The sequence below is a fragment of the Littorina saxatilis genome, linkage group LG17 (genome assembly GCF_037325665.1).
Source record: "Littorina saxatilis isolate snail1 linkage group LG17, US_GU_Lsax_2.0, whole genome shotgun sequence".
Lineage (NCBI taxonomy): Eukaryota > Metazoa > Mollusca > Gastropoda > Littorinimorpha > Littorinidae > Littorina > Littorina saxatilis.
Genome location: NC_090261.1, coordinates 37,575,254 through 37,591,865, shown reverse-complemented (window position 1 = coordinate 37,591,865; position 16,612 = coordinate 37,575,254). Strand labels below are relative to the sequence as shown.

Genomic DNA, 16,612 nt, shown 5'->3' with positions numbered 1-16,612 from the left:
ACAAGCAGCATTACAGTGATTTATAACAAGCATATAATGACAGAAAACTACTTGTCCACCTAACTACTGTCTTTCACTACATGAATGTGTATGTAAAGCAACTAATCTATAGAGGTAATACAACATATAAATAGTAAAATACACAAAACTGATACCATCTTGTGTTTTGTTGACACAGGGCACAGCCTGTAAATTTCACACAAAAGAAATTAAAAATAAATCAAGAAAATGTTTTTTCTCTTGAACCTATACCGCTTTAAACCTGAGTGGTTTGTGATTGATAAACAACATTGTTAATATTTTTATTCTCTGTTAGTAAGAAGGCTTTAGTAAATTAAAAAAATTGAATAAAGAAATTCACACAACTGATTTCACACAATTAAAATATTAATGTTTAACAACAAAATATGTTGAATGCCCACATTGTAAACCTAGTATCAAGAAATGAATTGATTTTGTGCGTACAAAGCTGTCGGCACTCGTGAGAAGGAGTGCAGACAACAAGCAATGCAACAAAATGTTCTATGTGACATCTTCAGTGTATACATTCACTCACCTATCTTTTACAGTAAAAGAATAACAAAAAATCAACAAATTTCATCACCCACACAAAACGAATTTAAAGGTGTCAACGAATAATGTCTATATGAGGATGTCTTTCTTTTTTCTAACTACTCTTCAGGTTATCTGCATTTTCAAGTACCAGTAATGTCCCTTTGAATTTCAGAAACAAAGTTAAAATTCTTGTTAGTATTTGTGTGACATATACTGTGCTAAAAAAACCCAAGTCAACACCAGCCTTGCACGCTTGCAAAAGGTCAAAAAGAGAGTGAACTGTTAGTATGCATAAAACACGGGTAGATTGAACTCGGCAGCCCGGTAAAGCAATCAATCTAGGAGAGCGAACACTGATATATAAACAAGCTGAAGTCGGATGTGCTGGGCCTGACTTGTCAGGCGCGTAATGGCAGCACAACGCATCTACGCTCACATAAGAGCGAACGACGAAGAAGAAGTATGCATAAAACTTGAACATTACATTCAACGCAAAAAAACATCGTAATTGTGATCTAAATTTGAGATCGTTGATATTAATCATCAAAGTGATGAATATAAAAATCCTACCAGCGCAGCTTTTAAAACCTCGGAGCATATTCAGCAGTGGATGTACATGCAAACATGTTTAAAAAACAAAACAAAAAACTTGAGGATTCCAATGCTGTTAAGAATTAATTTCAGCAGTAGATTTTTGTGGTACAGTGGTCGCCGCTTAATAAAACCGTGGTTAATAGAGCCAGCCGCTTATAAAAGCCGATTTCAGACGGTCCGGATTTATCACTCTATCTTATGTATTAGAAAAAGCCAGTTAATAAAACCAACCCGCCGCTAGTTTTCTCAGAGAAATCACGTAGTTTGTGACTAAAACTCACATTAGCTTGTTCTTGTAATCGCTCAAGTCATAGGCCTATTTATTTTCACACCATCGTCACTGATTTGCGTGAACGTGCGAATGTGGAAGCCGGGCTATCGGACTTGACAGGTGATGATGAAGATGACTAGGAGGATGAAGAGATGCCACCCCCACCGCCTTCAAACACAGAGATGAGGCAAATAATGACCCGCCTTCGATCTGGTCTGGAAAGTCGTGGTTACCGCATGGAAGAATTTGAACCATTCGCAGACTCAGTGAGAGAACTGATGTGGAAGACGACCAACAAACAAACACTCATAAAATCGTTCTTCTCTGCCGTGTAATGATTCGTGACGGTGACAGTGAAATTATTGATGTACCGAAGTGATCAAAGTAAACGTACATGTATGTACATAATTAATACAAAAGTTCAACATCCTTCGTGAAGTTTTGTTTAGATTCAAACAAGTGTAAATGACGAAAGAAAGTGACTGAGTGACGTAAACAAAAGAGAAGATTTTTTTTCTCGAAAATGACGTATTCCTGGACCGCCGGTTAATAAATCCGCCGCATATTAAAGCCATTTTTCGTCGGTCCCGATGTGGCTTTATTAAGCGGCGACCACTGTATAATACCCCCCCCCTCCCCATTGCAAACCAGAACTAACCATTACAAATTTCAACTGTTCAACTAAAGCTCTACAAATGACAAAAGTGAAGTGAACGTGAAGATAGTAATGAAGACGTCAAAGACAAGATCATAACCGGTGAAAGACACAGGAAGATACAAGAGTGATATGTGTAAAGTTTTAGGTAAATAAGTATAAAGAAGAAATTTTTCTTTTTACAAACTGTCAATTTCATGGATGGAGAAAAAAGGGGAAAAGTAAGTATAATTACACATTAACATGCTTCCATTTGAAACTTCTTGGTCTTCATCGAGGATTGACGCCCGACCAAAGGTAATTGAAGCCCGACGGAGGGCTTCAATTAGACTTTGGGAGGGCGCCAATCCACGATGAAGACCGAGAAGTTTCAAATGGAAGCATGTTAATGTTATTGTAATTCGATCTGACGACGATATCTTTCCTGCTTTCATGCGATGGTAAACAGACAGAATTGGTTCTGTTCTGTTTACACACTACTTTCAGTCCACCTACCTGCAAGGGTCAAGTCCCAAGAAATATGTCTCTGTATTCCTATCGTATCACTCAGCTCCTGTTTTGTTTTCTTTCACACACATTTTCCCTTCTTTTTTGACGGGTTTCTGGACAGCAAACTCTGAAAGAAATTATTTTCATCACAAAAGCGATCTTTGGAATTGACTGACGTAGTCCGGAAGAATTCATGCATCAACTTACTTCGACGTCATCACTTCGCATACCTTATGGTCTCGGTATTTCGTTGGCCTTCATATTTCCTGCTTGTAAAATGACCCTCAAAGCTAACCGAGACTAGTTGAGGCTGTATCAATGCGCCTCGCCAGTTCTGGATTTTTTAGCGAGTGGTTATCGACAATTAATGACCGGTAATTTTTAATGAGTTGGGGCATTCTGACCAATCACAGGATCTGTTTCATTAAAACGCAAACTTGATTGAATTACAATTATAGTTACCGTTATAGCAATCATGAAATTGTGAAAGTATATCCCCCTCAAAGTTGTTGAAAAAAATGATACAGAATCATGCAATCTGGGGATCTTTCTTTCTTTATTTGGTGTTTAACGTCGTTTTCAACCGTTCAAGGTTATATCGCGACGGGGAAAGGGGGGAGATGGGATAGAGCCACTTGTTAATTGTTTCTTGTTCACAAAAGCACTAATCAAAAAATTGCTCCAGGGGCTTGCAACGTAGTACAATATATGACCTTACTGGGAGAATGCAAGTTTCCAGTACAAAGGACTTAACATTTCTTACATACTGCTTGACTAAACTCTTTACAAACATTGACTATATTCTATACAAGAAACACTTAACAAGGGTAAAAGGAGAAACAGAATCCGTTAGTAGCCTCTTACGACATGCTGGGGAGCATCGGGTAAATTCTTCCCTCTAACGCGCGGGGGGAATCTGGGGATCTGGGTGGCCGAGTGGTAACGCACTTGCGTTCGGAAGCGAGAGGTTGCGAGTTCGACCCTGGGTCAGGGCGTTAGCAATTTTCTCCCCCCTTTCCTAACCTAGGTGGTGGGTTCAAGTGCTAGTCTTTCGGATGAGATGAAAAACCGAGGTCCCTTCGTGTACACTACATTGGGGTGTGCACGTTAAAGATCCCACGATTGACAAAAGGGTCTTTCCTGGCAAAATTGTATAGGCATAGATAAAAATGTCCACCAAAATACCCGTGTGACTTGGAATAATAGGCCGTGAAAAGTAGGATATGCGCCAAAATGGCTGCGATCTGCTGGCCGATGTGAATGCGTGATGTATTGTGTAAAAAAAAAATTCCGTCTCACACGGCTTAAATAAATCCCTGCGCCTTGAATATGTGCGCGATATAAATTGAATTAAAAATAAAAAATTAAAAATAAAAAATTTAAAAAAACTGCGCTTAGAACTGTACCCACGGAATACGCGCGATATAAGCCTCATATTGATTGATTGATTGATTGATTGATGAATGATCTAATGAGTACAATTTGAAAAAGAATTTTCTAATCGGTCATGCCTGTATGTTCAATGATGTACCATGAATCAAAGTCAAGAGGGAAGAAATATATTCTGCAAAATATTTAAAGTGATCCCAGATTTGCCATGTCAACAAGACGTGTGACAATTTTCATTTTACAGCAATGAAATTAAAGAGGACACCGCAATCACAATAGTTCCTCAGGGAGACTGTTTCTTATGCTCCACGTCACCGATGAAACTAGGAAAGTTCATTTAAATATACCTACATAAATGTAACCAAATCATAAAACACAAATGTAAACAAAAAAATACATGCACATATTCAAATTGTGGCCTGTGCTCAGTATAACATAATCATATTACACACAAAAGTGAGAGACAAAAACAAAAATGGCACAGAACTAAAAACAAGTCGCGTAAGGCGAAATTACTACATTTAGTCAAGCTGTGGAACTCACAGAATGAAACTGAACGCACTGCATTTTTTCACAATGACCGTAGTCCGCCGCTCGTGCAAAACGCAGTTTGTTTGTTCGTTCATGGGCTGAAACTCCCACGGCTTTTACGTGTATGACCGTTTTTACCCCGCCATTCAGGCAGACATACGCCGCTTTCGGAGGAAGCATGCTGGGTATTTTCGTGTTTCTATAACCCACCGAACTCTGACATGGATTACAGGATCTTTTTCGTGCGCACTGGGTCTTGTGCTTGCGTGTACACACGGGGGTGTTCGGACACCGAGGAGAGTCTGCACACAAAGTTGACTCTGAGAAATAAATCTCTCGCCGAACAAGGGGACGAACTCACGCTGACAGCGGCCAACTGTATACAAATCCAGCGCGCTACCGACTGAGCTACATCCCCGCCCTGCAAAACGCAGTGAAACTGACGAGCCTGTAGTGGTTTCGCTGTGCTGCATAGCACGCTTTTCTGTACCTTTCTTCGTTTTAACGTTCTGAGCGTGTTTTTAATTCAAACATATCATATCTATATGTTTTTGGAATCAGGAACCGACAAGGAATAAGATGAAATTGTTTTTAAATCGATTTCAGAAATTTAATTTTGATCATAATTTTTATATTTTTAAATTTCACAGCTTGTTTTTAATCAGAATATAACATATTTATCTGTTTTTGAATCAGAAATTGATGAAGAATAAGATGAACGTAAATTTGGATCGTTTTATAAAAAAACAATTTAATTACATGTACAATTTTCAGATTTTTAATGATCAAAGTCATTAATTAATTTTTAAGCCACCAAGCTGAAATGCAATACCAAAGTCCGGCCTTTGTCGAAGATTAGTTTACAAAAATGTCAATCAATTTGATTAAAAAATGAGGGTGTGACAGTGCCGCCTCAACTTTTACAAAAAGCTGGATATGACGTCATCAAAGACATATATCGAAAAAAAGAAAAAAAACGTCTGGGGATATCATACCCAGGAACTCTCATGTAAAATTTCATAAAGATCGGTCCAGTAGTTTACTCTGAATCGTTCTATACACACACACACACACACACACACATACACCACGGCCCTCGTCTTGATTCCCCCTCTATGTTAAAACATTTAGTCAAAACTTGACTAAATGTAAAAAGCAGCTCAAGATAAATATAGCAGAGGTGACTAATTGCTCAATAAAAGCAGCAAAGATATGTAAGTGCTTGATACTTTCACATGGAGAGAGGAAAATTCACTCTTCAATTCTTCATTGTAATGGAAAAAAGAGGAATCAAATTCACAACCAAAACTTGTGACAGCAAGAGATCAAATAACATTTCTTGAAAATAGTCATGTATTGATGTAGTCTAGAAAAAGATATATTTTATTTTAGTTTCTGCAACCTATGCCAGAATTTTGCATCTGTAAGAATATGAGTACGATAAAACTATACACCCTGTCTCATGCAACAGAATTCTGTGACCAACACCCCCCTCCCCCCCCCCCCCCAAAAAAAAAAACAAAAAAAAAAAAACAAACCCACACACACAAAAACCCTACATCTAATCAAAATCACAAAGATATTTATGTCATCTCAAAATTTCTAGTGGCAATGCATAACTTCCAGCAATCCATAACTAGGAGTTTGTGTACAATTGAGCCAACAACAATATGGCTCTGTTTCATGCAACAACACTCTGAACAAGACAAGATACACATCTAATCAAAACTGAATAGCCAAAAAGCAGGGGTGGTGGATGATTCTAATCAAACTACCAAACAAAAGTAAGGTTTATATATTTGCATGCACACTGAGAGATGGAGGGGAGGGCGACTCTACTTCGAGAAAAAAGCTGCAATACAGTGGTCCCTTGTCATGAAAATATCATTAAGAAGAACAAAATATCAAATTTAAAAAGACATCTTTTTCATTACCAATCCAATGTGCAAATGTCAGGAAATAACAACAAAAGAAAGGTGCATACATCATAAACAGAATTTTTCAAGGCTAGAATTTAGTTAAATGAACATCCACAGTAACATGATATAATCATGGGTGCAACCTGGAAAATTCCAAAAACCGGCAAAAGTTGGGGTCCAGCTTTTTTAGTATTTAAAATGCCAAAAAAACCCTCTCCCTCTCCAAAAACCGGCTGCCGGCGTGTAGCCGGCAGAGTTGCACCCATGTATAATACACAATGCATACATATACAATATTACAACAATAGATTATAACAGCCAGAACAGGTTTCTCACAATATTCAACCGACTGTGACTGACATGGATATCCTTTCAGAAGACCGCTCTATTGCTGCCTTTAGTTTCCTTTCTTATTCGATAATAAGCTTTTCCAAAGATTACAATATTAATTATGCTGCCAATTAAACACATCTTCCTTTCCATGTAAATCATATCACAGTTCTGTATATGTTTGTACATATACTTTCCCGTCAACAACTTGGAGAACTTAAACTTTTTTTTTTCTTTTTAACTGAATCAATCATTTCTTCCTCATGGAAGCAATATTCATTCACTATATTCACTATAGATGTCATTCTCCTTCTGTCTTCATGGGCTACAACTCCCATGTGCACTCGTTTTTGTGCACAGGTCATACTTTACGTGTATGGCTGTTTTATGCCCTTCAAGGGAGCTTTCTTTTAAAGGCAGCTATAAAGCTACAATATGCTGAGCTTCCATTAGTTGTTATCCTACAAATAACTTCTAATTTTATTATCAAAAGCTTGCACTGTCAAGAAACAATGTTTTTACAATCTCACTAAAGGCATTAACTACTTGCAAAATAAGGGTAACCACGCTCTCCACTTCCTCACAGCGAAAGTACAAAGCTAGGCAGTATTAGGTTTTTGCATGCATATATAGTAGAATCCGCTTAATAAGGCTATGTTTAATAAAGCAAACCGCTTTTTGAGGCCAATTTCTGACTGCACGGATTTTTCCTTATGTTTTATGCTTAAAATCACCCGCTTTATAAAGCCACCATCCCGCTTATTAAAGCCATTTTTTGGCTGGCGTTAGATGTGAAAAGCCGTAACAGTGAGTCTGTAATCGCTGTCTGATCACTCACAGCTAATGCATGACTAGTTTTCAAGCAACTTGAGACGTTTTGGCCAGCCTCTTGTGAGTTTGAAATCACGTTAAGTGCAAGTCAGTGGTCATAAACAACTTCCAACAGAAGCGTACTTCTGAGCTTTTCTTCATGTGCATGATTGTTCATGATCGCATTTCTGTCACATACACTGCCAACAAGTGTTTAGTCTGAATCTGGACACCAGCAACCATGACCACCAAATGCAAGAGAACCTACATGACCCCTGTAGAAAAGATCACAATCCTAGAAAAGTTTAAAGCTCTGCCGTCTGTCTCTGTCAGGGAAGGTGCTGTAATTCTGGGAGTTTCACGTGGGATGCTGACAAATCTGCGTAAAAATGAAGGAAATCTGCGTTATTTGCTTCATGAATAAGCTGTTTATCAAAATCGTTAAGTTGTCTCTCTAATGCTATTTTATTAGCTTTTGTAAGGATGTTTTTCTGTTTAATAAAAGAGATGCACACAGAATGTCTCTCCTTTGTTTTAAGGCTCTATTTGCCTGAAAACCATGAGTTCCTTTTATTAAATCCACCCGCTTAATATAGCCACTTTTGTCCTGCACCAAGGTGACCTTATTAAGCGGAGTCTACTGTATTCACTTGCAAAATATTCAAAAGCAACCGACTTTAATTATTTGAACAGCACATGTAAACTTGAAATCTTAAACCTCTAGAAATTCGGCTTGCTTTTGGTCCCAGATAAAAGAACAATAAAGTCCTTTGCTATCGTCAGCACTGTATAGACTTCAGGAATCGCAGTCATGTTGGATTTTACAGTGCTTTTCATTTCAAGTCTTCCAGCCTGGGCAACATACCTGTTTCTTCAAGTATAATTAAGGCTGAAACACACACCAGCATTGTAAAGGGATGCTCTTTATTAAACAATGCTTCAAACTCAATCTGTACCATATCATATCTCTGTCATGCTCTGCATATAAGTCACATACTCTGACTTGTACAAACACATGTTGGTTCTTTCATTCATTTGAAACTCTGACTTCTAATTGAAATCTTAGCCTATCCGAGCCATTACCGCAAGCTGTCTCCTCTTTCTTTCATATGAAATTCACCTTCCTGGCAAACGTCAGGCACAAGAGCATAGAAATACTTTCGAACCAACAAAGTTTTGTGGGTTTAGTTTACTGTCTCTGTTGTCGTACAGCTATTGTTCACTTGTCTTTTCGAAACGAAAGATTCTTGAGAATTTTTCTGCGTCGGATGTGTGGCGTGGGCTGACTGGTGGACAGAGACACTTCAAGCTCGATCCCATGGTCCAATGTTAACCATGTGCACACGCCTTCTGACTCTGAAATTTAAAAACAAAGATCCATGAAGGGAAAAAAATTATGAAAAATAATGCACGTGGGGAAACTTTTTGACAGGCCAGTCGATCACTACCAAGAGGGTGTGTCTCAAACACGTGTACAGGAAGCACATATCAATATTTGTCAGAGCAAAGGCAAGGGTACTTATATTCTCTCACATATCCCATACAAACCCCACACAGTTATTTCCAGAATTCGTCTATCAAAAAAATAAAAGCATTTATTCCGACAGTTTCAATTGTTACTGTTGAGAATGATACAATCTTTTATACAAAAACTCATACAAAAAAATGTTCAAATTAAATGTACTGAATAATGGATACATGAGGGAAAAGTGAAATTTACCACAAAGAATTTCTCTTAGAGTGTAGCCCTTTGTTGCTATGTGTTCTTTGCTGGAGCGCTTGATGTCGAAAGTTAGGGTTGCATCCGGAGACACACCATGTCCTCGATCAATCTGTTTTAAAAAGAAAAAGCATCAGATCTTCTACTTCTCTTGCCTTTAATCCAAAACTCATACAAAAATTGGAACACACATTATCAAAGAAAACAAACCAGCATACAATAGAATCAGAAAAGCGTCTAGCCAGCAAACATTTAAATAGGTATGCTTCTTTTGCTTATCCACAGCTTTTTTCTTTTATAAGGTTTTGAAAAATGGGCTGGTGAGATGGGGTAGGGGGGGGGGGGGGTATTAGAAATAAAACAAATGTTGTCTGATCCACATTTGAAAAAAATAATACCCCAGTGAAAAGTGTCTCGTATAGTATTTTTCAAGACAGACTGACAGAGACAGACAGCCAGACAAACAAAGAAAGAGCAACCAAACGAGAGAACTGAATCGCATTCAGTGGCACCACTAACCTCAAAATTGACGACAAAATGAGCCGATGACGGTGGCAGAGTTTTGGATTTACCAATGACACGAGACCCATGGAACAGGCTCACACGACTGCCAGGTCTATAAAACAAGACACATTTTCACAAATCTTATAACATGAATTAATTAATCACAAACACACACAAAACACAAAAAAACAAATGAAATGAGGATACACTGCAACCGTTTAAAAGGAACACATGAGCCAAACATGAAGATGAAGTCTGTAGCTGTTACCTGAAAAATAAAAAGTCTTCACATAATGAATTCTACTCCCAAAGGATTACATGTACATTGTATTTACAAGGCTTCCAACAAATCTAGCTAGACTACACTTACAAAATTACTCTTGCACAGTGGAAGTGTCTGGGGAAATTTTCAGAGGAAAAATGCAAATGTCAATGAGCCATTATCCCAAGTCACTAATGTGGACGAGCTGAAATTACAAGTTCTTTCACTATGGCATAACAATAATGTCATTACAAGTAAGCTCACAATAAGTACACAAAGCTTCAAAAATAAAAAATAAACTTTCTAAAAATGCACAGGAAAAAAGGTCAATCATTACATTTTAAAGCTTAACATGTGTGCTGTGCGCAATTATCATATTTGCAAAGATGAAAGGTAAGCGAATCACTTACTGCTCCAGTCTGACTTTGCAGTAGACATCCTCTCCTCCTGCGTCCAGACCTTTGGCCCTGTGCACCGTTCCTTTGACGCCAAACAGTTTGTCTGACATGGACGTGGTGCTGTCTGTAAAAAGAAAACGACAACATTGGTGAGATTAACCTGCAAAATGGTGAGCAAACTCTGTTTTTTGTGGTTGTAATTAGCCTTAATTGTCTCTGAAAAGTCAAAATCAATAATTACAGAACAAATATAAACTAAAGTATTCCTCTAAACAGATACACTGGAGTTGAAGTACACTGACGTGACCTGATGTGTAAATGGTATTTACTGAAATAAAATACTCTGATCAATAACATCCTTGTGGATATCTAATAAAGCTGGTCTTCAAAAAATCGTTCAAAGCTAGCTGTATATATATTACATACTAAAGCATAACTCATTACATTAGAAACAAGCTTACAATAAGCTTAAGGGGCTACATACGCAATATCCAAACAGTAAAAATTAATGTCTTTAACTGGGAGAAAAAAAAGATGCCTCCATAAATTGTTGATCTTTAGGTACAGCAGTCCCTCTCATGAACGGACACCCTTGGGCCATAGCAAAACTGTCCGTACATTGCAGGTGTCCGGTCACGGGAGGGGTGACCACACCACCCCCTCCCCCATACACTCACACAGAGACACACAAACAACAGGATTGAGTCTATGCTAATCCCTTCTTGTGGCTACTAAACAATAACAATAAACTCCTAATACTTCTTTAAACGTTCTGTAAAAAGGATTTGTATGAAAAGTGTTGAAAAGAAGAGATAAAATAAATCCTCAAGGCAGTGAACACACTCACCATGCACTGACATACGAAAAGCAGCCACACAAACACAGCACAGAGGAGCGTGTGCAGATGCTTTGCAAGAATAAGCTTGAAAACCAGTTTGAATAAATAGCAGCAGATAGAGCTGCATGTCATAATCAAGTAATTTATTTGTTTCTTGTCTGGCTTTATTGACTGCATGCCGATCATGTGGCATGGCAGTGACTTTTCACTCTTCAGTCGGAAATACACCTTAGCCTACATAACACAGCTCCCACTCTCCCTCACTAATGCCTACCCCAAGCCGTGACAACTGATGCTTGGAAATTGTGTGGAAGAGTACACCTCTCTATTTCTCTCCAATGCTCTTCCTGCTGATATGCGGTGACACCGGACACCCCACAGAGTTTAGCCAGCTAACCCTCCACCCCCCGCCCCCCCCCCTTTCTCTCTCTCACTCCCTCCAGCCATGTACTGTTGGGGGCTGTGGCCAGAGAGACCAGCTGCACTGTTCACTCAGAGCAAAACCAGTTGACTGTGTCGTAACTTTTGACAAAGCAAGACAAGACAACTGAAGGGTTCATAGATTAGGCAACCGACTCACTGGTCAAGGCTGAGGGGAAACAAGAGTATCTTGTCAATGAAAGAGGTTACACACAGACACACGATGGGTACACGTGCACTCAAGTTATCAGTGACTGTCATCACACCATTGCGGCTGTGATCTTTGTACAAAGAGCCGGACTGCTCTGTTATCGATTTTGTTGTGGTGAAAATTTGACGATGGTCTGTCCGTACATTGGAGGTATGACCTGCTGTTGGGACCGAAAATGAGTGTCCGCGTCCACGTTTTGCAGGTGTCCGTTTAAGGGGGGACAAATATAGAAGGAAAACACTCCGTGCCGAGCAAATGTGTCCGTACATGTCAGGTGTCCGCTCACGCCGGGGGCCGTACATTGCAGGGACTGCTGTAAGTATTAGATTACACAGTATCTTTTGCAAGATATAGGGGTATCTAAAAAAAACTTTAAAAACAAATTGAGTAAAAATGTCTTACACTATTCATACTAATGGCAAAAATTGAGAAGTACATATACAATTATACTCATATAACACCTCTTTTTGCCCAAACCTTAAGTCAATAAGTGGCCATTACAAGAAAGTCATAACTACACGGATTTGTTTTTAACACAAAAATAATGTCAGCACACTTCCAATCATTTTTGCATGCGTAATAGAAATAAGCAGGCACGAATCTTTTTACACACACCCACAACACATGTATTATTTAAAGGTACTGAACTTGTCAAATCCAGGTGCACGGAGCCCCTGGGGCTTTTAGTCATACCTCAGGCAGCTATCCGTTAGAAGAACTACCAAGTTTCATTGACTTGCACCCAAAGAGTCAAGAACTGCGATTTTTTTACGAATTAATTTCGTACTCGGACCCGGCTGGTCTTGGCCTATTTTTGGATCTAAATTTAGATCAGGTAGATCACCACATCATGCACAAAAAGACACGTCACTAGCAAACTATGTCAGACGTCATCATGAGTTTGTGTAAAACAAAATGGAGGCCGGAATCACTCAGTTGAATCGAACTCCGACCAAACACCACATAATAACTAGGTTAATTTATGCACTCGCGTGAACAAGAAACTGTCGAGCTTCACAGATGTCGTCGTTGGGTAGTTTTGGGTTTGTTTTACTACCATAGGAGGATTTTTGAACTGTAAATGCACTCAGCTGCAACAAAAACGCAAAACAAAAGGCTGTGAGCTGCACTGTGCCTTTAAGCTTCAGACATTTCATTGGATTTCGTTTCATATTATCCCACAACTGGGAAATTCAGGTTGCTTCCTCAAGCAGCCAGCAGAAAGCTAGCAGCAACAAGAGCCAGCGCACTACCCAGGTGTGTGCATGTTGTGTGGAGTAATCAGTCACCTGGACTTTGAGCAAGAATGACCGAAGTCTTTCATATGCCATGACGGTGACACAGGAATAGGACATGGATACCATCTTTGAATCATCACATAAAGTTAACCTGTGTCCGTCCTGGCCTAGATTCAAAACTGTACCAGCTGAGCTACCACCACCCTCACCCCTCCAACCACCCAGACATTTATTTCTGAACAAAGATGTTATGCAACTCTGCTACTGTTACATCTATGGATTTCAATTAATGATGTAGTAATCTTGTCAAACTCGTAAGATCTTACACAATAAGTATAAATAAGTAAGTATGGGTCATAACTCAGTGTTTTGGAGTTTGTGTTTTGGCGTTCTGGGCTCCAGGATAGTTGTTTTATTGGAGGGGAGGGGAGGGGAGGGTAGAGGTCAGTCGGTCGGTCGGTCGGTCAGTGTGTGTGTGTGTGTGTGTGTGTGTGTGTGTGTGTGTGTGTGTTTGTGTGTGTGTGTGTGTGTGTGTGTGTGTGTGTGTGTGTGTGTGTGTGTGTGTGTGTGTGTGTGTGTGTGTGTGTGTGTGTCTCCGTTTTCCTATTGTACATCACTGTGAGCTCTTGCGAGAAGGGGCGATTAATAAGTGTTCAGTATTATTATTATTATTAAGATGTCATACATGTGTGCAGGAGGTAATAATGTAGTACAGTAGCTACTGTGATCAAAACAATATAGAAAAATATGCTTGTTAAGCTATGCATTTTAGGCAAGGATCTACAATGCTGGAATAATAAGACTACGTGTACAAGTCACTTAAATATAAAATGAAGTAAGCTGTACCTAGAAGAGCAGACTATCACCTTTTTGAAAAATATTGATCCTCTATTTTTGGAATTGTTCATGCCTTGAGAACTAAATCTATGATAACAGAACAACAAAAAGCACTCTAAAAAACATGCACAATCTTTTAACCGAATAATTCAAGTTTGCCCGTTAGCAACCATTATTCTTGCATTGTAAATGAGCAATACATCATCTGTTCTTCTTTTTTTCTTCTTTACATTTTTAAGTAACTGTAAATAAAGAATTGAAAAAAAAGTACTGAATAAGCCAAAAATGATTTCTTGTTGTTGTTTTTCATTTGTACAATATTAATTCACAGCCTAAAATGCTGAATAGAAAAAAAGCACTAAATAAGCCATACATTAACTATTACATAATGTTGTGTATTCTAAGTGCCAATAAATACACATGTATAACTTGAGAAATTGTAAAAAAAAAGTTGAATAAACCATACCTGATTTACTATTCTTGGAAGTTTTTACATTTAGTCAAGTTTTGATTTTACTTTGAGCAACTGTAATTTAGAAGTAGAAAATCACTCATTCACTGACATCTGACGTACTTTTATTGATTCTAATTCATCAAAATACAGGTCTGAGCACCATCTTACAGAAAACTGTTTTTCTACACTAATGCAAGACGATTATTGAACACCCGTTCTCCATGTGCCCCGGTTGGGCGTGTTACTTTTTCAGATCTTTAAAACAGGCGCTGTTTAAAAATCAACAGACTAATGAGTTTGAACTTTCTATTACTAGAAGATTTATTCTCAAGCACATTTATGTGCAGGTTAACAGAGGGGTAACACTTTCATACAGAAGGTCAGTGGTGGTGCTCTCACTGTCACAAGCCCCATAAAAATAAAAATAAACAAGGTGGAATAATGTGACGGGAGGTGGGGGTGAGGGGGGGGGATGAGGTGAAATATTATGACTTATCACAAATACACATACACTGTATACAGACACCTTCACACAAACCTCCACAGAGAATAGAAGGAAAGTACATTGGGAAAAAACACTACTATGTGGCAATTTTTTTGCAGCTGCAAACACACTTCATGTCAAAGCAGACCAGAAAAGAGAAAGAGTGGCAGGGAGCGAGACTGCTAAAAAAATTTTAACATTAAGAGAAATGTATTAACATAATATACAGCTTATTTACAACATGCTAAGTTAAAACCAACAACTGGCGGTAGGGAGCACAGCGCAGCACACAAAAAGCCGATTTCCTGTCATAACAGGGACATAACATGCAGGGAACAGTGCTCTGAGACACACAAGAAAACAGGCCAAAAAGGCAGGACTCAGGGATGTAGTCAGCAAAACACCACAACATATTTCGAATCGCCAACAATTTTTGATTTCTTTTTGCAGAATTGATGATTTTTTTTTTCATGGTGGCGCGGACTGCTGAAAAAGTCCAAAAATTGCTGAAACTTTTCTGGCCATGTCGGCAAGTTTGAAGCAGAAAATAAAATCCTAGCAACATCCCTCGAACTTTCATCTGATACAGATAAGGACAGCTTGCATGAATAGCTGAAAGGTTTTAGACACTGCACAAAAGTGTTCAGAAACAAAAGCAGCCAGATTTTCTGTCTTACCAGGACAGAAAGAAAAGACTGTCGAGACAGAACTTGAGACAGCTGCATGCACAAAGGTAGGCTGCATCATTGCGTACAAATACTACAATAATATACACAGGGGCATCAAATATCTGCCGTCAACAACAAAGAACTTCCAGCATATGCCTATGCTTACACGCTTACCGATTGTTTCGGCCGTCGTGTTCAGCAAGTCATTTTCATCTTTTTCATCTGAGGGTTAGCAAACAAACAAATGTGACAAGCAAAACAAATAAAAGAAGGAGCTAATTAAAAAAGGGAGAACAAATTGAGAATAAAAACTAAGGTCTGTATCACTCTGAAAGCGGAGCTATAGAAAATGTGAATGTGATAAGGTGTAAAAGTCAGAATAAAAAATAAAATAATGTAAAAAAAAAAGAAGAAGAAAAAATAAAGTCTATATCACTCTCAAAGTGGAGCTACAGAAATGTGAATGTAATAAGGTGTAAAACAAGAGTCAGAATAAAAAAGTAAAAAACTAAAATGTTGAAATAGAGATTGTTTAAACTGTAATAACACACCACACGAATTCTAATATCAGTAATAAAACAAAACAAAAGTAACAAAATATAACTTGCACTAAAATGACATACATGTACAAACAATGTAGTGTAAATTAACACAAAACAAAGCTCATGTGATTATCATTAGTCAAGCAACACCAAACTTAATTGGTCACCAAAGTCTTGTACATGTATATACTTGTTCCCCATCTGTCCAGAACACAAAAACACAAATGTGTTAATGTTTGCTTTTGGGATGATGGAAGAATGCTGCTGATTCAATCAATCAATCAATCAATAGAATTTATTTTCAAAATGCAAAAGCACATGATTTTGTTTTTTCGATGGCTTCATTTCATGACCTAGATCATATTACGCACTTAGCATGCTGCACAGTTCACACTTAATGAATCATTTTCACATAAGGCCAAAAAGAAAAATATGTCTGTTTCCGGTAACATCGTAAAAAAAAATAGGGTCGGTCGGTCGTTTTTTTATTTTA

The 16,612-nt window shown here is 38.3% G+C and overlaps 1 protein-coding gene across 1 annotated transcript in view; it reads right to left on the bottom strand.

Annotated features, from left to right (window-relative positions):
• Positions 1-5,994: 5,994 nt before the first annotated feature.
• The window catches only part of LOC138951807 (extended synaptotagmin-1-like), a 56,954-nt gene continuing 46,336 nt past the window's right edge, over positions 5,995-16,612 (bottom strand). Inside the window, exons 25-29 of the mRNA XM_070323358.1 lie at positions 15,752-15,799; positions 10,440-10,551; positions 9,783-9,879; positions 9,264-9,375; positions 5,995-8,899 (exon numbers count right to left, since the gene is read on the bottom strand). Coding sequence (XP_070179459.1) covers positions 8,763-8,899; positions 9,264-9,375; positions 9,783-9,879; positions 10,440-10,551; positions 15,752-15,799 — 506 coding nt within the window. The 3' untranslated portion in view covers positions 5,995-8,762. The remainder of the gene's footprint in view (positions 8,900-9,263; positions 9,376-9,782; positions 9,880-10,439; positions 10,552-15,751; positions 15,800-16,612) is intronic.